The sequence below is a fragment of the Glycine max genome, chromosome 6 (assembly GCF_000004515.6).
Source record: "Glycine max cultivar Williams 82 chromosome 6, Glycine_max_v4.0, whole genome shotgun sequence".
Taxonomy (NCBI): Eukaryota; Viridiplantae; Streptophyta; class Magnoliopsida; order Fabales; family Fabaceae; genus Glycine; species Glycine max.
In genome coordinates, this window is record NC_038242.2 from 1,616,477 (window position 1) to 1,639,336 (window position 22,860).

General features: G+C 30.6%; 4 protein-coding genes across 5 annotated transcripts; all 4 read left to right on the forward strand.

Moving 5' to 3' along the window:
* The first annotated feature begins 2,356 nt into the window (after positions 1–2,356).
* Positions 2,357–5,528, forward strand: LOC100814379 (probable 26S proteasome non-ATPase regulatory subunit 3). The gene is made up of 8 exons (XM_003527484.5): positions 2,357–2,576; positions 2,693–2,883; positions 3,252–3,389; positions 3,466–3,602; positions 3,699–3,753; positions 4,044–4,154; positions 4,384–4,623; positions 4,888–5,528. The coding sequence occupies exons 1-8, from the start codon at positions 2,498–2,500 to the stop codon at positions 5,398–5,400; spliced, it is 1,464 nt and encodes a 487-aa protein (XP_003527532.1). The 5' UTR covers positions 2,357–2,497; the 3' UTR covers positions 5,401–5,528.
* Positions 5,529–8,451: 2,923 nt separating this feature from the next.
* On the forward strand, positions 8,452–10,426 carry LOC100792023 (expansin-A11). The gene is made up of 3 exons (XM_006581090.4): positions 8,452–8,747; positions 8,934–9,255; positions 9,843–10,426. The coding sequence occupies exons 1-3, from the start codon at positions 8,609–8,611 to the stop codon at positions 10,147–10,149; spliced, it is 768 nt and encodes a 255-aa protein (XP_006581153.1). The 5' UTR covers positions 8,452–8,608; the 3' UTR covers positions 10,150–10,426.
* Positions 10,427–12,499: 2,073 nt separating this feature from the next.
* Positions 12,500–13,747, forward strand: LOC102662391 (expansin-A11). Its single transcript, XM_006581091.3, has 3 exons — positions 12,500–12,626; positions 12,866–13,190; positions 13,441–13,747. Exons 1-3 carry the CDS (start codon positions 12,500–12,502, stop codon positions 13,745–13,747), a joined length of 759 nt encoding a protein of 252 aa, XP_006581154.3.
* Positions 13,748–14,503: 756 nt separating this feature from the next.
* On the forward strand, positions 14,504–17,811 carry LOC100775677 (protein Abitram). Of its 2 annotated transcripts, none has more exons than XM_003527497.5 (6): positions 14,504–14,899; positions 14,986–15,034; positions 15,126–15,252; positions 15,657–15,727; positions 15,870–15,942; positions 17,396–17,811. In XM_003527497.5, the coding sequence occupies exons 1-6, from the start codon at positions 14,722–14,724 to the stop codon at positions 17,507–17,509; spliced, it is 612 nt and encodes a 203-aa protein (XP_003527545.1). In that variant the 5' UTR covers positions 14,504–14,721; the 3' UTR covers positions 17,510–17,811. The 2 variants fall into 2 exon arrangements, with proteins under 2 accessions (XP_003527545.1, XP_006581155.1); XM_006581092.4 differs by lacking the exon at positions 17,396–17,811 and adding an exon at positions 16,290–17,282 and having other exon boundaries at positions 14,524–14,899.
* The last annotated feature ends 5,049 nt before the right edge of the window (positions 17,812–22,860 follow it).

A 22,860-nucleotide genomic window follows, 5' to 3' on the forward strand; every position in this document is an offset into this window, starting at 1 on the left:
GAATGTGTCCGCTGACTAAATTATAGGGGCTATTGCCAAAAATGCGATATTGGAATCAAATGTTATAAAACATTCCTTAGTCCTTATCCTTACATATACATATGTGGCATCGATTCGAATATATTGGGATGTGATATTCCTTAGTTTATGTTTGAATTTTATGAAAAGAAATAATATGAAATGTTGCCTTAAATACTTAAATAAAGACTTTTATTATTTACAATAAAAAAATTTCATCAATAAAAAAATATTTGTGGTCTAAAAAGAAAAGAAAAACCTCAAAGTATCGTAGACTGTACACACCACACAAGGCTATCACAAGTAACAACTATTACATTTAATTTTTATATTTGTAATATATGATATATTTCGAGTGTTTGTTTATCATGTACAATACATGTATGTGACCCCTACTTATACATAGATTTTACATGTAAAAAAAAACTCATATTGTTTTACATTTATGTTATATTGATAAACTGTTTTAAATTTTATATTATATATATATATATATATATATATATATATATATATATATATATATATATATATATATATATATATAAAATCCATGTTATACAATACATGATTGCTTCATTTTTTTTAACTTGTTGTAAGGAATTTATAAAAAAAAATTATCGTGCATTAAATTATCCTTTTAATTTTGAAAGCCAACGATGAAAAAATATGAAGGTGGTTTTTTTTTGGAAAGCCAGTAATATTTTAATTATATCATGTATCTAACGAAGTTATTTAACACAAAAAAGTATGCTTGGTTATATTTCTCTTCTTTATTTATTAATTTATTTTGTTTAATTTTGTCTCATTATTAATTAAATGTTCAATCAGGTCTAATTGTTTTTTTTTTTTTTTAGAAAAACGTCTAATTATTCTTAAAAGAGTCTCAATATAGTCATTTTATCTATGTACTTGATTTCTTTTAAGTTGTTATGTTTTATCTTTGCATTTAAATTGAATTTCAACATTTTTTTTAAAAGAAATTGCCAATAGTAAAAAAAGAAGAAAAAAGTTATGTATTAATAAAATAAAGTTATTTTACACTATCATTCAATCACAATTAAATTACATGTATAATAAATTTAATGATTTTTAAGATTTACAAACCTTGCAGTCAAAAAAAGCTTACAAACCTTAAAAGACATATCAATAATAAATTATAATTGATAAAAAATATAATAAAATTTACACAATGTATAACTATTAAACTCTAAACAAACCTTTATCATAATTTAAAATTTTCAACATAAATACAAAATATAATGTATATGTTCAAAGCTATTTATTATAAATTTAAATGATAATAAAATTTATATAATGAAATATTTATCTGTTATAAATTTTAATTACATATTGTGAAAAAAAAATAATTATATAAGAATAAACATTTATCCTTCCGATGTAATATTTAAATTAAAATGATTATTATTTAAAACTTAAAAAATGTTTACATTATATCAGTCAACAATGTAATAATAATTATTAACATTTAAAAATAGATAAAACCAATGCTTCTGCTGTTTTTTTTTTCTTTTCAATAGGAGGCAACTATAGCGTTAAAATTAATTAATTCCACAAAATTAACTCAATCTGCTAGGATTTTTTAATATATATATATATATATATATATATATATATATATATATTTTTATTTTTTTTCCCCTTTTTACTAATTCAGAAGAGGACAGCAGAATTTACAATTTTTTGGTGATGAGGAATTACACATATGTTGACAATATCACAACCAATTTTGAAGATTGTGATTATTCTTAACTTTATGGACAGTTCTAAAAAAGTATTATTTTGTTCATTTAAATGAATCATGATAGAAATGCAATTTTTGTTTGTTGTTGTGCTGTTCAAAGGGAGCTCATGGGTTATCAAAATTATATACTTACAACAAAAAATAATAATCATTTACAATTATTGTCATAAAGTCAATTAAACTGACTAGAATTTGCATTCCCAGAAAAATAAATTAAACTGACTAGAGACCAAAGGAAATAAATACTTGTTTTCCTTTTTTCAAAGTATTCAATGAAAAGTACTGTACAAAAAGTATTCAATGAAAAGTAAAATTATTTAATTAATTTTTTTATTATATTTAAAACAAAAAATATTAATATATATTTTAAAATAATTTAAATATTTAATAAAATACATTAAATGTTTTTTTTAATCAGTTAAGCTACAAGCTGCATAATACTATTTTTGAGAGAATACATTGGGCTTAGTAGCTTGCTTTTTGTAGTTCTGAAACAAACCTGGCCCGTGTTTGACTTGGCCCATTCATCAAAGGCCCATTTTACGTTTACAAGTTTTCGTATCAGGTGAAGTGAGGTGACTGTAGTCTGTAGAGGACATGTGCCAGTTGTGCGACCATATTGCTTCCAATTTGGTCTTCTTCACCCTCTTAGGGTTTGCATCAGATTCCCCTAATTCTTGCTTGATTTTGCGCTTTCGCTAGATTTTCTTCAAAATGACTCAAGATCTAGAGATGAAGGATCGCTCAACGCCTTCCAACTCCGTTTCTTCGCCTGCTCCATCTACTCTGCAGCGTAAGCATATAGTATCTTTCTCTAACCACTTCCACTGTGCCGATTTCGCATTTTCACAAAACTATTCCAGCTTTTCGCTCTTTATTTTTTCTTTTCTTTGCTATTTGGATTTGCAGATTTGAAGGAGATAGCGTCTCTTATCGAGACCGGTTCGTACTCGAAGGAAGTTCGTAGAATTGCTCGCGCTGTTCGCCTTACAATTGCGTTGAGGCGGAAATTGACAGCATCCGCTATCTCTTCTTTTCTCGATCATGTTCTCACTCCTGGCTCTGAAGTTCACGCCAAATTGTCTGCGTATCTTCCCAAGGTGAACTTCTATCTTAGATTCAGGGGTTGTTCCTGTTGAATAGGGCTTTAGATTTTGTTGCTTTTATTATTACACTCATTTGAATTGTGAAGTGGATGAAGATGAGTAGTCGTCTATGTTTCATTTAATTTGAATTATGAAGTGGATGAAGATGAGTAGTCCCTCTAAAAGATACTTCTGGTGATTTCGTTACTCATGTGGAAAATTCGTATAATTTTACTTCTGTTTAAAGAATTAATAGTGGGAACTTGAAGAAGGTCAATGAGCGTAGTGCTCTCTCTGGCTTTGGGAAATAATGTGATATTTCCTTCCTATGCTTTTATGGTGTGATCTTGTTTCGACTCCTAATTTTGTCACTGATTGTGTAGGATGATGATCATGAGATGGAAGTGGACGCTGCAACATCTGCGATTCAAACCCCAGCCAAACACTTGTTGCCCGAGCTAGAAATCTACTGTTACCTGCTTGTACTCCTTTTTCTGATTGATCAGAAAAAATACAGTGAGGTCAGTTCCCCTTTTTTGACTTTGCAAACTGATGAGTGACAACTGATTATAAGCTAATGTTTCTTTTACTTTTCAGGCCAAAGCTTGTTCCTCAGCTAGCATTGTTTGGCTGAAGAACATAAACAGGAGAACTGTTGATGTTATTGCATCCAGACTGTATTTTTACTATTCGTATAGCTATGAACTTATGGGAGATCTTGCTGAAATTCGGGGGTGAGTTAGGTGCTAATCTTTGTAATGTTAAAAAAAAGGAGGTTCAAGACTGAATTATATTTAAGTAATTTTAAATTTTGCATTTTTTGTTTTCAGCAACCTTCTTGCATTGCACCGAATTGCCACCCTCCGCCATGATGAGCTGGGTCAGGTTTGTTTCAAACTTCCTTGAGCTATTTTACTTAAGGGCTTATGATCATTGTTAGAATTGAGCTCATGTTAAAACCAAGGACATATTTGATAGCTTTTATGGATTATCAATTAATTCACATGACTGGTTTGTAAGTAATTATAGCTTTGATTTATCTTAAAATTTCAATTGTATTCCTTATTAAATCACGCACTTACAATAAATATTCCTTGAATATAGAATGATCCGTCAAACAATTCATGCAAATTATTTAATTTTTAACTGATCTGTTGACTGTTGATTCAATGCAGGAAACACTTCTTAATTTGTTACTTCGTAACTACCTTCACTACAACCTATATGATCAGGCTGAGAAGTTGAGGTCGAAGGCTCCTCGATTTGAAGCACATTCAAACCAGCAGGTATAGTAGTTCTTTTATCCTGAGCACCTAAGCTTTGATTTTTTTATTTTGGGTAAACAATCTCTACCTTTTATTCCAGTGCTCAGAGATGTTGTGTTAAATCCCTTGTGAATGTCCTCAACTATTGTATTATTGGTGTTTATGTAGTCTAATTTATTGTTGCTCTGAGACTCTTTTTTGATTCATTTTCCCTTCACTTTTTATCCTCATTTGTTGTATTTCTTTTCAGTTTTGTCGTTATCTCTTCTACCTAGGGAAAATTCGGACAATTCAGCTGGAGTATACCGATGCAAAAGAGTCTCTCCTGCAGGCCGCCCGGAAAGCTCCTGTTGCTGCACGGGGTTTTCGAATTCAATGTAACAAGTGGGCTGTGATAGTGCGTTTACTGTTGGGAGAAATACCTGAGCGGACTGTCTTCATGCAGAAAGGAATGGAGAAAGCTCTAAGGCCTTACTTTGAGCTTACAAATGTAAGTTCATGTTATGCTCCCAAGTTTATCATGATAACATCATTCTAAACTGGTTCCTGATATCATTATGATTAGTCCTGTTTCGATCTCTCTCTCAATCATGACAAGTGCACTTTTTTTGGTTCAACTATAAATTCATTCCATCTTACATATTTGTGAACACTCTCTTTGTATCCCAACAATTAATAATTTCATATGCATGATAATGTTATTCAATATTGTACAACTTTGTGGTAGTGTTAGCTTATGTTGTGGAAATTTCAGGCTGTGCGGATTGGAGACTTGGAACTGTTTAGGAATATTGCGGACAAGTTTGCCACTACCTTTAATGCAGACAGAACCCATAATTTGATTGTTCGTTTGCGGCATAATGTCATCAGGACTGGTTTACGCAACATCAGCATCTCCTATTCTCGCATCTCTCTAGCTGATGTTGCTAAAAAACTGAGGCTGAACTCTGCAAGTCCTGTTGCAGATGCTGAGAGCATTGTATCAAAGGCTATTCGTGATGGTGCAATTGATGCTACATTGGATCATGCCAATGGTTGGATGGTGTCCAAAGAAACTGGAGATATTTACTCCACAAATGAGCCTCAGTTAGCCTTTAATTCTCGGATTGCTTTCTGTCTTAACATGCACAATGAGGCGGTTCGAGCACTTCGATTTCCACCAAACACACACAAAGAGAAGGAAAGTGCTGAAAAGAGAAGAGAGAGACAACAGCAAGAGCAAGAGCTGGCTAAGCATATTGCAGAGGAGGATGACGATGATTTCTGATAATTGTTTTTTTTCACCCTATGAATTGCTATCTGGATACCTTCATTTCCAACGTTTGCTCATCTTTTCCTTTTGAAGAACTTTCATTATCATTTCCTTTTTCAAAAAGTGAATTTTTCATTTCCTAAGTGGAAGATCTCTGAAAGTCAGTTTAACATATCGAAATATTTACTTTTTTTTTTCATCCATGATGACTGCTATGGTTTGTTCCTTGTTAGGAGAATTATGTTTTAGGACCTGAAGAAAAAAAAATCAAATATTTAGGACGATGCGAATTCTGTTCAGAAGTTTTATTATTAGAAACTGTTACCCTGGAGGATTTATTGAATTATAGCATGACAATCTATTTTTCTGTCAAGAACGATTCATTTTCTTTGTGCCCCGAGATGAAATCCTTCCTTATGCATGTGTAGATGGGGATTTTATGTAAACGTATTAGGGCTTTTGAAAAAATGAGGAGAAAATTGAGCAAAGGATAAGTGTGGTTATGCCTATGCATGTGCAAGCGATGATGTATGTGAAATGCCCAGCACAATTTTATTTGCATCTAGTGCAATGCAAGCATATTATTTGTCATGGTGCACTAGTGAGGTGATCCTCGTTTCGGACTTAAATTGGATTGATCATATTATTTGCTTGTGTTTGGACCAAGCTATTTGCTTCGTGAATTTGAGTTCAATATAGTGATCTAGAACAAATATACCGTTTAAAAAGTTATTTTAAACAATTTATTTTATATTAATATATGAAAATATTTTTTTTTGATAAAATTATAAAAGGTCTTAATTTATTTATAATTATGGGTTTCGTATTTAAAATAACAAAATTGATAGTATTTATGAAACAAAATTCCGACGATAATTGTGAGGCAAACCTACATGATTTTTATGAAGTCATTAATATTTATAATGATAAATTCCACGGTATTTGCATATTTTAAAGGTTATTACTTATTGGTACCTTCCTTAATTTATCAATAAATCACAAAAGCAAATGTTATTTGTCCAATAAATTATGTGAATCACTTCTCAATAATAAACACGTGTGCTTGTAACTTTAACTGTAATATGATATTGATAATATGACTTGTTTGTTTAAGATTTTATTATTTTCTATTTGCTAAATGACCCTTAGGAATTAGGATTACTTTTGTCGTCCATTCATTTATATTTGCATACTACTCATCTTTTATATTTTAGAAATTGAAAATAAATATCTGAAATATTTTGTGATTATAAAATTTAAAATATATTAAAATTAAATTCTAATTCAATTATGATGTACTTTTAATGTTTTTATGCTTTTTTAATGTATGTTTAGATTATTTTTTTCACTTTTTTTCTTGGTTCACTGTGAAAAGATATTGGTACTCTGGAAATAATGACATTGAAGCAATCACTTTTCTTTAAAAAAAAAATTTAATTTTTCCCAATAATGACACGCGACTTTATCACGTTTTTATACAAAACCTTTTCGTATGAAACAATAGGTTTCTTAAAATATTAATTATTGGCTAAAAAAATGAAAAAAAGTTAAGAAATGATTTAATACTCCAAAAGTTTCGTAGGAGTATTTTTTAATCGAAAGTTTTAGAATTTTACACTTATGATTATTGATTACAAAACCCTTGTAATAATTTTTTTAAATATTTTTATCAGATCTCAAAATTGTTTGAATCGTCCAAAAATTCACTTGCAAGAGGGGGCAATTTTACTCAAACTATATACGATAAGGATATAATTTGAATTATTTAAAAAAGCAATAATAAAATTAATGTACCATTGAACAACTTATATGAGAGAATATCATTAAGATATGTGAATATTAACATATTGTTGTTGCAAATATAATTGAAAAGTGTTATATGGTGCAAAACAGTTTTTTTTTTTCCTTTTCATTATTATTACTATTATTTGCACTGAAAGTAATTTTTACTAAAGATTCGTATCATAAAAAATATGGGAATTTTATCTTTCTTAATAATAAATTATTTTCCTTCTGTCATAAAAAAAAATCTTCATAAATCTTTACAAATCACATAGCAAATAATATAACAATTTTTTTTATCAATATATTATAACAATTTTATATTACAATTAAAAATAAAAAGGTTTGCATTAAATATATAATCTATTACTATTAATATATCTTTATCATAATTTTTAATGAATGTTTTTATTTATTAATTTATAATTCATTATAGCAATACTCACCTAACTAATCCAAGACAGATTTCAAGAAAAGGAGTTCCTGAAGATATACAGTAAAAAATTTCGAATGTTTTTCGCACAGAATCCCTTCGTTGAATACTGAATACTATGTTGATTGGAAATAGCATTATTCTAAAAAAATTACGAAAGTTAGAAAAATTGGAAAGCCGGTGAATTCTGAATACTATGTTGATTACAGTTGTCATTGGGTCCAAATGTCCAATGTGAATTTCTTTGTCGTTCGCTTTGCTTGACGGTGGATCAAGTAATCATCAATCCGATAGATTCAATATTTCACAAATGAGACAATATATATCCAACCCCAATTCTATGATTCTCTAGTCTATACATACATAATATAGATGCCACGTTGTGTATTCTCTAATTGAATCGACGGTGATATTGCCAATTAACCTTGTGCCTTCTAGCACCATCTATAATATAGCCTTAACAATCTGTATTACTAGTCAAAATGGGACATGTGGATATTACTCATTAATTATGACATTTCCAAGCATTTGCATGTGACCATCGGTGACATTTGCTCCATTTCGCAAAAATATTACCTGTGATTTTATCCGCAAATAGCTGCAAACCAAGAAGTCAAATGAAACGATGGAACTAAAATTGGGAAGGAAAATAAGAAAAGACACGATCAGATGGGGATGTCCAATTAATCTTGGTTTTTTTGGATGCATTTACGACTCTTGTGCATGTGAGCAAGAAGGGAAGTGTCAGATAAGAGAACGTGGGAATAATTGAATGACACCAGAACTGTACCAATATGCACACATAAATTTAATGCAAATAAATGATATTCTTTTTTTCTCAGTTCTTTCTTGTTGCGGCATTCACGTGTGGCATCGTTGCCTTAGCGAGTCTGATCCCTTATTTAAACACTAACTCCGTGCTTAATACAAATTCTATCATTACATCCTTATTTTTCACTCGGCCGGGGTATTGACTTGAGCATATTTGGTGCGTGAAGCAAGATACTAATGGCTAAAGTCATGTTTGTTTTGGTCAGCTTCCTCGTATTATGTTGTTACACAATCAACACTTGCGCCTTCTCATCTTCTGGATGGACCAATGCCCATGCCACTTTTTATGGAGGTAGCGATGCCTCTGGGACAATGGGTGAGTCTAGTACTATAGTACCAGTACCTTATTTTTCTATATTTTAATTCCCTTAAGATGCTTATAAAATCGCATGATTATTATATTTGATAAAAAGTATGTTTTTAACATGTCACTCAAGGACAACAAAGTAAGAGAATTTGTTAAAGTTTTTCCCCTTTTGCATATATTTGTGTGTGATTGCAGGAGGAGCTTGTGGGTATGGGAATCTGTATTCGACAGGGTACGGAACTGATACAGCAGCATTAAGTACTGCATTATTCAACGATGGAGCATCGTGTGGGGAGTGCTACAAAATAACATGCGATTATCAAGCAGATCCCAGATGGTGCTTAAAAGGAGCATCAGTAACCATAACTGCCACAAACTTCTGCCCTCCCAATTTTGCTTTGCCCAACAACAACGGAGGGTGGTGCAACCCACCTCTTAAACATTTCGACATGGCTCAACCCGCATGGGAAAAGATTGGTATCTATAGAGGAGGGATCGTGCCCGTCTTATTCCAAAGGTTTTAACTTTATTCAATATCTTTGTCTAATAATACTATCTTTAAAACTGTAAGTAATTTTGTAAGTAAACTATTTAGAATTTAGACCTAGGTTTGTCTTGTCCTTCCTAAGTCATTTTTAACGTATATTCTATTATTATTGATTAAAATTTATTAAATTATAATTGGTAGTTAAATAAAATGTGACATCTAAAAAAATATTAAGATTTTTAATAAATTTTAATCAATAGTATAATATGATCAAAATAGTATGTTGAAAAACTCAAAGGAATGACACAATAGTATAATTAAGGTCACAATGTGTTTATTATATGTGAAAAATGATTTATTTAACAGAAAAAATTATATTTAATTTTTATCATATGTAAAATTCTTTTAAATAAAAAACAATCACATATCGTGAAAATAATATCTTTGACTTAATGAGCAGGACTATGTTCACTTGCCTAAAAAAACATTAGTATGTTAGAGATATAGAACTAAAATGTGCTGCTACTATGATTTCTCAATTACATATCCACATGAATGTCAGAATGTGAGAGCATTTTTGGTTGGTGGGAAATTAATTAACGTTGTCTTGCTTGCAGGACTCCATGCGTGAAGAAGGGAGGGGTTAAGTTCAGTGTGAATGGGAGACACTACTTTGAGCTTGTGTTGATCAGCAATGTGGGAGGGGCTGGATCTATTCAATCTGTGTCCATCAAAGGCTCAAAAACAGGATGGATGACCATGTCAAGAAACTGGGGTGCTAATTGGCAATCCAATGCGTATTTGAATGGTCAATCTTTGTCCTTTAGGGTCACAATCACCGATGGTGTAACTAGGCTTTTCCAAGATGTTGTTCCAGCAAATTGGGCTTTTGGCCAGACTTTCCCTACTAGTGTCCAGTTTTAAGGGCTACAAAGGACTATTGAGTTGTGTGGGTTTTGGACTTTCTCGTGAACGAAACGGCAGTGGCGTGCTTATTATTTTACTGGAGCAGCCCGCCACCTATCTTTTCTGCTTTTGAATTTGGTAAATATGAACTTGATGGCCTTAATGAAGGAATTATATAAGGAATTATATGTCAGCTGTAAGCCGTGTAAAATAAACATCTTCAGAGTTTGAATCATACGATACTATGTGAACACTTTTGTTGAGTTTTTAGTACAACTCTTTTTTCATGCAAAAAGCTCATATCATATCCTTTGAAATGTAGTTCTGAATACAAAATGGAATGTAATAAAAAAAAAATGAGAACTAGCATGAAATTGCGATACCCGAGCTAAAGCATGAGTAACGCAATTAGATTGTCTCCTACCAAAGAAAGCCTATGTATGCAAATGCTAACAATGAAGTCTGTAACAATGGCGGCCAATTCAGAAAGGGTTGTACACTTTCCTTTAATCCTATTAACTACAATCAGTTTCTATAATGGCTCTCTACAATAGCCTCTAAAATAGCCAAGGCTTCAGCTTCAACAGATCTCATATTACCCACGAAATGAATAGAATAGCTGGAATTGAAGCACATTAATTCCCTGAAAATTGAAATTCAAGTCTAGAAGCAACGTGTTGTTTCTTCATACTAGTTCGTCAGTTGCATTGCATCACCCGCTTAAAAAAGCATAATAGTTCTGGATTTGAATTTTCTCTTTGAAACGAGATGGTTCTATTATTTAAGTAGAAAATGTCACCATGACAATTTTTTTTATTAAATATTTTATGAGTTTAATCATCAAATGTTAAACAATTTTACACTTGGTATAATTATAAATTATTATTAGTTTAATTTTTAAAATAATTATTATAAAATTAAAAAATTTATTATACGTGATAATTTATAATCATAATTTGTAATCAGATGTGATTATAAATGTATTTTATAATATTAGTGTATAATCTTTAATTATCATATATTATTATTATTATTAAATTTATATGAAATTATACCAATATCGTTTTCATTTTTTAAATTTCACACTCATGATTTTTAATAAACTTTAATCTAACAATAATTAGTTCATTAAATTAGTAAATATATTATCAATACATTTTTAATATATATATATATATATATATATATATATATATATATATATAATTCCAATACATTATTAGTTTAAATATTTTATATTTGTCAAGAAATTAAAAATTACTCCAGTTATGACTTAAGAAGTAATAATTGTTGTCAGTATGTTTAGCAAATAATTTCATCGGACTTCTAATTTTTTTTTTAGTGAAAAAAATTATTTGATCTTCTTAATAATATTAGTTATACAATTTTTTTTAGTGCTTTGGCTATTTTCTGAAATATTACTGGTATTTTAACGTTTATATATTTAAATTAAATATTTATTAATTTTTTTAGCCATTTTTAGTTTACATAAGGATAAAGTAGAATTTTATTTGATTTTATCTTTTTTTACGCAAAGTATATACTAGAGATTTTTTTTTTTATCTTTTTACCTATAATGTATTTATTTATTTTTATTATTGGTTGTTCACTATCATATAAAATGTATTTTATATTTTGCAATTATATGATAGTGAACAACCAATAATAAAAATAAATAAATGTATTATGGGTAAAAAGATGAAAAAATATCTTTATTACTATTATATACCCAGCCTGTGTGCATCATACAGATGACTATGCTAGTTACCCAGTAATTACTACCTTCAAGTCTCCAAACTCATATCCCATATGTACTCCATTCCAATTTGTTAGTCTGGATTTTAGGGTGAGTTCTAAGTTTGTGTTCGTAATTACCAACACAATTCAGTAGGTGTTTGGGCTTCAGTAGATATTAGGAGTAGTTAAATAGGTAAAAACAATTAAGTAGTATTAAAAAATGTGAAACGACAACGTTTATTAGTAGAAGATGATACGTATATAAAGATATAGCTTCTGGTAACTAACGGAAAATAGTACAAAAGAATATATCGTCAGGTGAAGCCGTAACATACTAACATTTTACTACGCGTTAGCAAATAAAATGTTGCCAATATAACGTATGCAGAGTGATTCTTGTCAGTTAAATCCTAATTTGCCAATTAACTCACCAATTTGTCAATCAATTCCTAATATTCCAACTAATCTTTAATATGTTAATAAATTCTATTAACCTCTTACATGTCAAACAATCTCTAATATGCCAATTAACTCGCAATACAGCTCACCAACGAATTAAAGACATCTATCCTATATATGCAGCCACTTATAATTGAGTAAGAAAAACACAAGAATGACCACTACTACAGTCATGCTTGTTTTAGTCAGCTTCCTCGTATTATGCTGTTTCACAATTAGCAATTGCGGCTTCTCTCCTTCTGGGTGGAACAGTGCCCATGCCACTTTTTATGGTGGTATCGATGCCTCTGGGACAAATGGTGAGCCACTGTACTTCAAAGTTATCCAACCATGTTTTTATACAATGATATATTCATGTCAATTGTCAAAGAGAAAATGACACAATTGTTACCAAATAATGACTCATATAATTGAGTGCAAAATACACTAATTATTATATCTCATAAAAATGATGCACATTTTACATGTCAGTCGACGACAACAAGAAAAGAGAATTTAAATTTGTTTCCCTCACTGAAGTTTGCATATATTTGTGTAGGAGGAGCTTGTGGGTATGGGAATATTTTTTCAGCAACAGGTTATGGAACTGATACGACAGCATTGAGTACTGCCTTATTTAACAATGGAGCTTCATGTGGGGAGTGCTACAAAATCACATGCGATTATCGAACAGACCCCAAATGGTGCTTAAAAGGAAAATCAGTAATCGTAACCGCCACGAACTTCTGCCCTCCCAATTTGTCCTTGTCCCCCAACAAAGGAGGGTGGTGCAATCCACCTCTCAAACATTTTGACATGTCTCAACCCGCATGGGAAAAGATTGCTATCTATAGAGGAGGGATCGTGCCCGTGTTCTACCAAAGGTTTGAACTTCATTCAATATCTTTGTGTATTAAGTCTTAATATATTCCCTCTAAAATCAGAAATGTAATACACATACATCAATTTTTGTATCTATCTCTTTTCACCACGTCAGTCATCATATTTCAAAATTACAATTATTTGTTGTACGAGTAACATTTTTTTTTTAAAATTATTTATCCGCATAAATAAAAGGCGAGCATTTTTGGTTGGCAGCAAATTAATTAATTAATAACGTTGTCTTGCTTGCAGGGTTCCATGCGCGAGGCAGGGAGGAGTTAGGTTCACTATGAATGGGAACAACTACTTTGAGCTTGTATTGATCACCAATGTGGGAGGAGCTGGATCTATCAAATCTGTGTATATCAAAGGCTCAAAAACTGGATGGATGGCCATGACAAGAAACTGGGGAGAAAATTGGCAGTCCAACGAGTATTTGAATGGTCAATCTTTGTCCTTCAAGGTCACCACCACCGATGGTGTAACTAGACTTTTCCGAGGTGTTGTTCCAGCAAATTGGGCTTTTGGCCAGACTTTCCCTACCCGCGTCCAGTTTTAAGGCCACAGGGATTAGAGATTAGTGGGTTTTCATTTTCATTATCTTAAAGATAATGCTGGTTTCAAACAATTATTCCTGGAAAAGGAAGCAAAAATATTTATGGCATTTTAGGGATAAATTCAATTTGATTGTTGTTATCTTTGTTAAAATTCTCCAGTTTAGTAAAAAGAAGAAGCAATAATTTTTCAAAAACTTCAAAATGAAAAAAGTGAACATTTAAGGGTATATTTGGGAGTTGAATTTTGGAGGAGAAAATGGAGGCTAAAATTTATAACTATTCTAATTTATATAATTAATTAATTAATCAATATGATTAATAGATGTAGAGGAATTAGGACCAAAAAATAAAAATATTTCATACTAATGAATTTAATTAATGTTTTAAGATAAGTTTCCAATAATGAATTTTAAATGAGAAATTTGATAAAAACATTAACCAAGTGATTAAACAAAAATTTTAATGGACTGAAATTATTTGAGTACTATCCGAATAAACAAAAGATTTTACTTTTCATTTAAGATAAATTTCTTATTAATAAATTTATCAGTCTCAAAAAGAAAACTATCCTTCCTCAAACTTATATATAAGATAAGATTTAATTTAGTAGTAATGTCAATATTTATTTTGGTAAGTAATGTTTTTAACTGAACTTTTCTTTTCAAACATATTCACGAGTGCAAATAAAATATTTATTAAAAAATAACTTTTATTGGGCCATTTGATATAAGTCATATGGAAAAGGGTGAGGCCCAATCAGATTTAAGAAGAAACACAGAGAAAGAGAATCCTCAATCCTAAGTTGTTGTCACCTCACTTGTAACTTGTAAGTACCAACGAACCCAGTGGTTCTGTAACCTTTGATACCTGTTACCACATACTAGTTACGAGTGTTACCCTATTTGTCGAAGGCTGCTTGTTGCAGTTTTTTTTTTTTCTCTCTCTCTCTCTCATTTAAAATTGAATAAATAAAAAAATGTCAACCATAAACAAGGACCATATCGTCGATGAATCGAACCGTTCAGAAACCAAACTAGTCGAAGAGGAAGAGGAAGAGGAAGACTTACAGAAGCTTCTAGTCCCTGACGTGCAGAATCTTCCTCTGATCCCTCCTTCCGCCGTTGAAACCAACTTTGCCACTTACTTCGCCCTAGGTAATTATTTTTCTAATAAACCCTAAACCTCGATTGTAGCTGGGTTAACACTTAATTCTGATGAAAATAATTAATTTGAAGTGCAGATTTTATGAAGCCAGCTCACGATCAGTACGTTTACCGCCACGCCAATGGGTATACTATTCATTCTACTTGGAATTGAATTGTGTTGGTATTTTCTTTTTCTTTTTTAAAACTCTCTGTAACTGTTGTTGTTACCTTATAGCTTGTGCGTGATTGGGTTGGCTCCTTCCCACGTTGCTTTCAAGGATGAAGGTGGAATCACAGCCGTTGATTTCAATGTTGGAAAGTCTGATCGCAGCGGGATGAAAGTCACTGGAAAGCGGAAGAAGGTACTTATTTTTCTCAATTTTGAATTTTCACACTCTCCTTCTGTCTGTTTCTGGATACGTATGAAGAATTAGTAATGCTAATTCCTGATTTCTATTGTTTTTTGGTGCAAAGTTGAAAAATGCTTTCATATTTGTGATATTACTTTTAAGAATAGAAGTCTAGAATTAATGGCTTTATTGTTGTGAAATGGATCCACTTGTTAATGGTATTATTTCATTATTTCTGCAAGTGGATTGAGTTGCAAATTTTATCTTGTTATATTATATAGGGTGTTTTCAAGAAAATGCAGAGCTTGTTGTTGTTAATGTTACTGTTTAATGAATTTTGTGCGTTGTACAGTGCTTTACTTTATGAAAAGTAGCTTCTTCTTCTTCTCCTTTTAATAGGATGTGTTTTCGTGCAGAATGCACAACACTTTGAGTCCAATACGGCTTTGTGTAAAATTTCTACCAAAAATGATTCTTATATTGTGAGGTAAGTTCTCTATTATAATACATCCATATGATCAAAAGTTCGTTTATGTGCTGTGTTTGTGTGCTTAGCGAACTCCTCTTCTTTCTCGTTGTCCTTTAAATTTTAACTTTCTGATAGCTTGACTTGTCGTGATTTTTCATAGATGTTGCGTCAAAGGCTCCCTTTTGGAAGTCAATCAACAATTAATCAAGCAGCCAGAACTGCTTAATGTTTCGGTAAGAATAACCAAGTTCTTATCCAGCCTATTTATTTATGCTGGATAACATAGATAAACTTTTCTTATAACAGGAGCAATTATGCATATTACAATGGAGAATAGAAAACCAGTATTGCCACTTACTATGTTTGATCTTCCAACCTTCTTCACAAATCACAATCAAATTTGGCTAGTGTTGTTATCTTTTTTAATTGAATCCATCCTATAGGCATGTAGTGGTTACTTAAATAGGGAATTTTTATTTGTTATTGAAGTTTCAGTGTGAACTAATAGGGTCTTTGTGCAGCAACGATACCAGATTTATTTGCCAAGTCTTACTTATGGTGATCAATGGGTATTTTATAGGTGCTGTAGTCTAATGCTAGTACAATCAAGAATGCAAATACAGTTCACAAAGGAAGAGAAAGAGATGTTGAGAACTGTTGGTTGTGGTAGTAACTAGTATGGTTAAAAAAATTGTGTTTATGGTTCATAGGATAGTGGGAAAATGTATGTAAGGCACTAGAAATATTCTTTGGTAGATATGCACCTCATGTATGCGCACCTAAGAAGGTTGACCATCTCCCATCTACTCAAGAACCTATGAAGGAAAGGAGCCAATTTATAACTATACCTTAGCAGATGCATCTGTATGAAACATTATATTTTGAAAAATGATTTATCTCATGCTGTTAAAATTGGTTGTAAAGTCATTATTTCACATTGTGTTGTGATTGATACTTCTGTGATTATTCATGAATTTTTTTCTTTATTAGGCTGTTTATTATAGCATTACTTAATTGACGATACCCTTGAGTGTAGTGCCCAATGTAAATTATATAGTATCATGTGTATGGGGAACTAATGTGGTAGGAATTATAAAATATACTATATGTACGAATAGTTACGAAATATCCTATTTATTAGAAATAGTGGATTACCACATGCGTGCAGGATTATAGGTTTAACAGCTGAAGTGGTGTTATCTGTGCAGCGGTTACCGTGGTATATGGTTGGCATAGAAGTTGATTCATTAATGTAAATGTGTTAGATCCCTGGCGTGTGTTAGAAGAGGGAAAGTAGGGAATAGCCCACTCCTCAGTACTCAGTTAAATATAGTTAAGAGTTAGTTAATGACTAATGAGAATCTGTTAGTTGGGAAATTGTTAGTAGCAGATCGGGTAATTGACAATATGATAGATTAGCATGGATAGGTAGAATTGTGGGGCAGATTGGGAGTAATCAGGAAATACGAGGGAGAGTTTAGGTCTCTCAAATAAGGGTTCCTTGTAATGAAGGTCCTTTTATTCATCTTCGTTCTTATCCAGTTTTATCAAAATGATTGTTGCTACTGCTAAATACTTGGGTGTTTCGTTGAGATAGTTAGAGCATACACGAGTTTGTGCTATGAACTATTCTCTAATTTTTTTCCATTCCCCCTCCTTATGAATTTATTTTCATTAACCCTTCAGGCTTACAGAGAAGGATACATTGCTATTATCATGCCAAAACCTGCTGATTGGCTCAAGGTCAAGGCTTCCCTAGTTAGCCTTCAGGAGTACAAGAAATTGAGGGAAGTCAATTGAATCTGGAACAAGAATGGTGCCATAATCGAAGTGCTTACCCCACATGATGCTTCATTTAGTGGGGCCCCAAATGCTACAAACCGGATCAAATTGATAAATTTTTAGGTGCAGCATATGGCGAAAAACCTTACACCGTGGCCAGATGATTAGTTAAATGAAATCTCTTAACTCCACGGCCAACCAAGAATCTCATGTTATTGGATCTACTCCATTCTTTAGGTTTTTCTCTTTTATTTTTTGCTTTGTTATTTTATTTCTTCTTTTGAACTATTTAAATTAATAACAAATAATAATGATGATGACATGACTTTTGGCCACTTTCCTAGATTTTTTTTAAAAAATAATTACTGGCCAGAGGTGAGTTTTACAGATTTTTTTTTTAATAGAGGTGTATTATTGTAGTTTCATTAGAAATAAATTAAGAGAAGAAATTCACCAAATATAAAAATGGGAACCAAAACCATCTTTTTTACTTTTTATCAAACATCCACGAAAACAATTTAAATAAGCATAACTTTTTTTTTATCCAAATATTCTGATGTACGCCACTAACATAAGTAAATTAAAAATTGGATGGACTCATGTTATGTAAAAAAATGTTTGAATGAGAAGATGCCCATTATATACTGTTGCTGCTAACTTTTTGTGTTTTATTTAATAAATTAATTAGATATTTTATATGTCAACTTTCATGGAAAATGTTCTAACATATAGTGTTCGGTATCGCTGAAAATAGAAGAAACTTCTAAGAGAGGAATGAATAATAAAAAAGGAACCAAAATAAGCTAACATTAATTCGTTCATCTATTTTGGAACCTTCCTAAATAGTAAATAGTGAAGGATTGAAAAGTCTAAGTGTGCTAGTAGGTCTCACTTGAAAATGTGATCCTCTAAAAATATGGAGGGAAGAGGGAGAGATTAAGAGAAAGAAGATTTTTTTTAGCCTCTGGCCCATCACTGCCTGGGCTTTAAATAATTGTAAAAGTCACTCTTGATGTGTTTGATAGAGGGCTATTATATAGTTTCATTTCATTAATGTATCTTCCACCTTTTTTTACATTTTGAAAAGTCTATTTTAAAATATAAATTTATATTTTGAAATGAAATTTTCGAAATGTAACGAGAGGTGTCCCATGTAATAGTGAAAGTACATGATATAAATGTATTGATAAAGAAGAGAGAAATTTTATATATTTTTTATATTTCACACTTTTTTTTATTTTACCTTAATTAAAAAATTTCTCTTATTTTTATCTTTTAAATCAAACATACCCTCAAAACCTCATAAACCTGTTCATGTAAAAGTAACAGGACTCTAGGAATTTCATGACTCCATTCTTTGGTTCTTCGCACCCTCAAAAATTTTAATATCCCCTGTTTACTCTCCTCTTCCTATACTCAAATGTAAAAACCCTAAAATCTACTCTACACGTAACCCAAAAAGTTATGAATTTTCTAAACTGTAGGGATTAAAATCAGATATCATAAATTAAAGGAGAGCCAAAATTATAAATACTTATTTAATAAGAGTAATGATATATAAATACCCATATATTATAAATACATATTTTATACTTTTATTTGTTTCTTTATCTCTATTTAATATACGCTTATTTCTTTTTCTCTCTCAATACTTTTATTTGTTTCTTTATCTCTATTTAATATACGCTTATTTCTTTTTCTCTCTCAAATAAAATATGTATTTTTATTTTTTTATTAATAATTAATTTTTGTAAAAAAAAAATGATCAATCTCATTGTCGTCTACCAATCTTTTTTTGTTTAAGATCCTCTTCTAAGAACTTAATTAAGACACCGAGAATCTACATTAACTAACATAATATTAGTAAATATTTGATGGAGTCAAAAAGTTATAATTTCGGGCTGCATAAAACTAAATCATGTGAATCAATACTTATAACAGAAATTATTGGCAACAAAATTAAGGGGGAGAGAGAGACTGTACAATAAGAATTCTTATTACTTGTTATGAAGACGTAAAAAAAGTCAAAGAATTACAAAGACAATTTGAAAATTGAAACAATGAGCACGTACTCTTGTGAAACATTCCTCTGTGTGTGCATAGAGCAGAAGTTTCTGATCGAACTTGACTCGTGCACTACTGCTAAAAAATTATTCGCTATGAAATTAATAAGCAAAAGAGATATGCTCGATCTTCAAGTTCTTTTAACGTTGTTTCCCCGTGATTTCTTGCATAACTAGCCTTCTAGATCCGTTCACGTTGAGAAAGCACAAATTGATATGCACTTCAATCTCTTGCAACATATCCAAAAAGTTAATTAGATTTGTTGTCCTGAAATTCCTTCACAATCCGCTTCAATATTTCACACTTGCAGTAATTCTTCACACAAATATCAGCAATCTCTCTCCAATGTTCAACCTCATCATCTAACCTCTTAATCGTTCGGCTCATAGTGTCCAACTCATTGATCACCACATAAACCCTTTTGGCAGCAACATCAAGTTGTTCACACAATTTCATACAAGAGTTTGTAGTAGTGTTGAACCTTTCACGAATACTCACTCCACTTAAATCTCTTCCTTATGACCAACCAACTATACATGGTGCAACAACCACCAACCCAATTACACTATGAAACGCAAACACCAATAGAGCAGCCAGAAGAACGCTGGGCGAAACGATTAAACCAATTCCTCCAACCTTCTTGCAAACACGCTTTATAGTTAATATTCTTTGAATTTTCCTTTTCTTTGACAATAGCATACGTAAGAGGGTCATGTATCTGTCGTGAATATATGTCACAGAACTGCACAATAGACAAAGGGTTATTTTGTAATGCTATACGAAGGAAGAAAGTTGTGTGTGGATAGGGTTTTGGGATTGGTCATCATCATAAGACGTTGTTTGGCTTAGCTTGACAACGACATTGGTGACTCTTGCGTAAGCAAATCTTGTTTGATGGATAGCTTGAAGGATTGTGTCGCAGCAATGACGTGCTTCTAAGCTTGCTTCCAAGTAGTCCACCAGAAGACGGTCCACCTTCATGTTTACTACAATTTATTGCTGGAGTGGTTCTAGAAGATATTAAGTAAAGTGCATCTTAAAGGAAGATCATATGTGTGTAACGTATAAATAAATGCACACGCATAAGCGAAAGACGAATAAAAAAAATTAAGTGTTGCATAAATTATTAAACTCACCCGTTCTTCTTCGCAAGAAAGATAGCCACCTAGAGTTTGTCATCTACTAAATAAAATTATAAAAAGTTTAGAGATTAGAGGTGTAGTTTTATTATGTTGACCTTCTTGTTGTATGGTGTGTGTATGCATATATATAAAGAGAGAGAGAGAGAGGTGTGTTATATATTTCTTGCTTGGGGAGAGATTAAGAGATTGAAGCGTGTCCATAATTAGGGATTAAATTTCTCTGTCCAATAATTTCTTATTGAAAAAATAAAAAATATCTTAATTATTAGTTAATAAGATGTATATACGAAACAATTAATGTGTTTTGAGGTCTTGGACAATGAATCTTAGAAATATCTTTTATACTGTAATTTAATCATATATTCTCATATGCATATGATAAAGTTATTAATTTTTTAATAACTATCTTAACTGAAAGTTATATTTAGAATGCTTTTTAATGAATTAACAACGTAACAAAGTTTACTACATAAAAATTGAACTCCTACTTTTATTCAAATAAATTATTATCATATCAACAATATTGATGCCCGGTCCGGTGTTAATTTGCACCAATTAAACACATTATTTTAATTTACATTTGTTTATGTGATAAAAATAAAGTTATATCAGTATAAACTAAAATAAGATTAATTATATTATAAATATTGAGTAAATATAACCACTACCAACACGCATACAAATCACATGAAATGATTTATACTTACACAAAATGGTGGATGAAATTCCTGTTTGCTTGCAAAACAGCTGGAATCCTGACATGAGATAACCATTGATACGAACGCGTTTGTGTACAAGATACGAAGCACATATGGCGTCATAGAAACATATTAACGTGGACCTTGCAAATTGCAATTCCATCTTTATTTCAATGTCAGCCCATCCCTCCTAAATTATTTGGAATGAGAAATATTAGTAACATATAAATATAGTTTTTTTTTTCCATGTGAGAAATGTTTCTATATCTTTTTATTATTGGCTGAAATTTTTGAAAATTATAATTTTTTTAATGCTACTTCTAATTTAATGAGTTATTCACATTATTTTTAGGTTTCATTTTTTTAATTAATACTAAAGTGTGATAAAATTGTGAATTAGAAATATTTTTAATAACACTCCTCATTTTTCCACCATAAAAAACAAAAATTCCTCATTATTTTTTTTTTGTTAAAACTAGCACTCCTCCTTTTTTTTACCATTGACAAATATTTCTTTAAAAAAACAAAGTTTTACGAGTTTTACTTCAAATAAGTTTAGTTAATAGTTTTTTAATTTTCAATAAACTAATTTTTTAGCCTACACGCGCAATACATAGGATACTTGTTTATTTAATGTAACTAATACATTTATTTTAGATAATCATTTTTGAATATAAAAATTATATTTAACAAAAAGTTAGAATAGTTGAATTTTTAGCCTAAAAAATATAATTTTAGGTTACTTGTCAAAAAAATAAAATAATATTTAAATTTGGTTTTATTACATATTTTATTTTAGGTGAGTCAATCAACTCATTTTTCGAATAACATGTGCTGAGTCAATTCAGATGAAGTTGGGTTGACCCACTTTAATAACTTTGAAAATTCACAATCATGCAATGGTCTTAATAAGAAATGATACAATATAATATACTACTTAAATTATGAATAAGTAATATAAATTATATTTTAGATTTCTAATAAATAATTTATATCATGATATAATGTCATTTTTAATTATCAATAAATTATTTTATAAAAATAATAAAATTTAAATTATAACAAAATATTAAAGATGACTGAAAGAGATAAAAATTAAGAAAAATATCTAAAACGACACTCTTGTAGAAGGAAAACTCCACAAAATATTATTGTTAAAAAATGTATTGTCTGTTGAAAACACTTTCGTTTAAGATAACTATTTTAAATTATATACAAAGAAAATGGATACTAATTTATAGTCAGCTTTTTTAAAATCATATGTTAACAAACTTTTAAAACAATTATAAAAGGATATAAATTTTTATGCATTGACAGATAATTTAAATGGCAAAGTATCTTTTAAACTAAAAATTATCCAAACTATTCTTTAGAAGGAATGTAGTGTTCACAATGAAGGGATTTATATTTGGATATTTTTATGTGAAAGTAGGTTTGAAGTAATCCTGAAAAACAAAGTTTTTGA

Excerpts from the sequence above, each read along its gene's own strand:
- LOC100814379 (XM_003527484.5), top strand. The coding sequence starts at position 2,498 with ATGACTCAAGATCTAGAGATGAAGGATCGCTCAACGCCTTCCAACTCC. Across the intron at positions 3,754-4,043 it reads GCCATGATGAGCTGGGTCAG|GAAACACTTCTTAATTTGTT; the intron begins GTTTGTTTCAAA and ends GATTCAATGCAG. Across the intron at positions 4,624-4,887 it reads CTTACTTTGAGCTTACAAAT|GCTGTGCGGATTGGAGACTT; the intron begins GTAAGTTCATGT and ends TGGAAATTTCAG.
- LOC100792023 (XM_006581090.4), top strand. The coding sequence starts at position 8,609 with ATGGCTAAAGTCATGTTTGTTTTGGTCAGCTTCCTCGTATTATGTTGT. Across the intron at positions 8,748-8,933 it reads CGATGCCTCTGGGACAATGG|GAGGAGCTTGTGGGTATGGG; the intron begins GTGAGTCTAGTA and ends GTGTGATTGCAG. Across the intron at positions 9,256-9,842 it reads GTGCCCGTCTTATTCCAAAG|GACTCCATGCGTGAAGAAGG; the intron begins GTTTTAACTTTA and ends TCTTGCTTGCAG.
- LOC102662391 (XM_006581091.3), top strand. The coding sequence starts at position 12,500 with ATGCTTGTTTTAGTCAGCTTCCTCGTATTATGCTGTTTCACAATTAGC. Across the intron at positions 12,627-12,865 it reads CGATGCCTCTGGGACAAATG|GAGGAGCTTGTGGGTATGGG; the intron begins GTGAGCCACTGT and ends ATATTTGTGTAG. Across the intron at positions 13,191-13,440 it reads GTGCCCGTGTTCTACCAAAG|GGTTCCATGCGCGAGGCAGG; the intron begins GTTTGAACTTCA and ends TCTTGCTTGCAG.
- LOC100775677 (XM_003527497.5), top strand. The coding sequence starts at position 14,722 with ATGTCAACCATAAACAAGGACCATATCGTCGATGAATCGAACCGTTCA. Across the intron at positions 15,035-15,125 it reads GTTTACCGCCACGCCAATGG|CTTGTGCGTGATTGGGTTGG; the intron begins GTATACTATTCA and ends GTTACCTTATAG. Across the intron at positions 15,253-15,656 it reads TCACTGGAAAGCGGAAGAAG|AATGCACAACACTTTGAGTC; the intron begins GTACTTATTTTT and ends GTTTTCGTGCAG.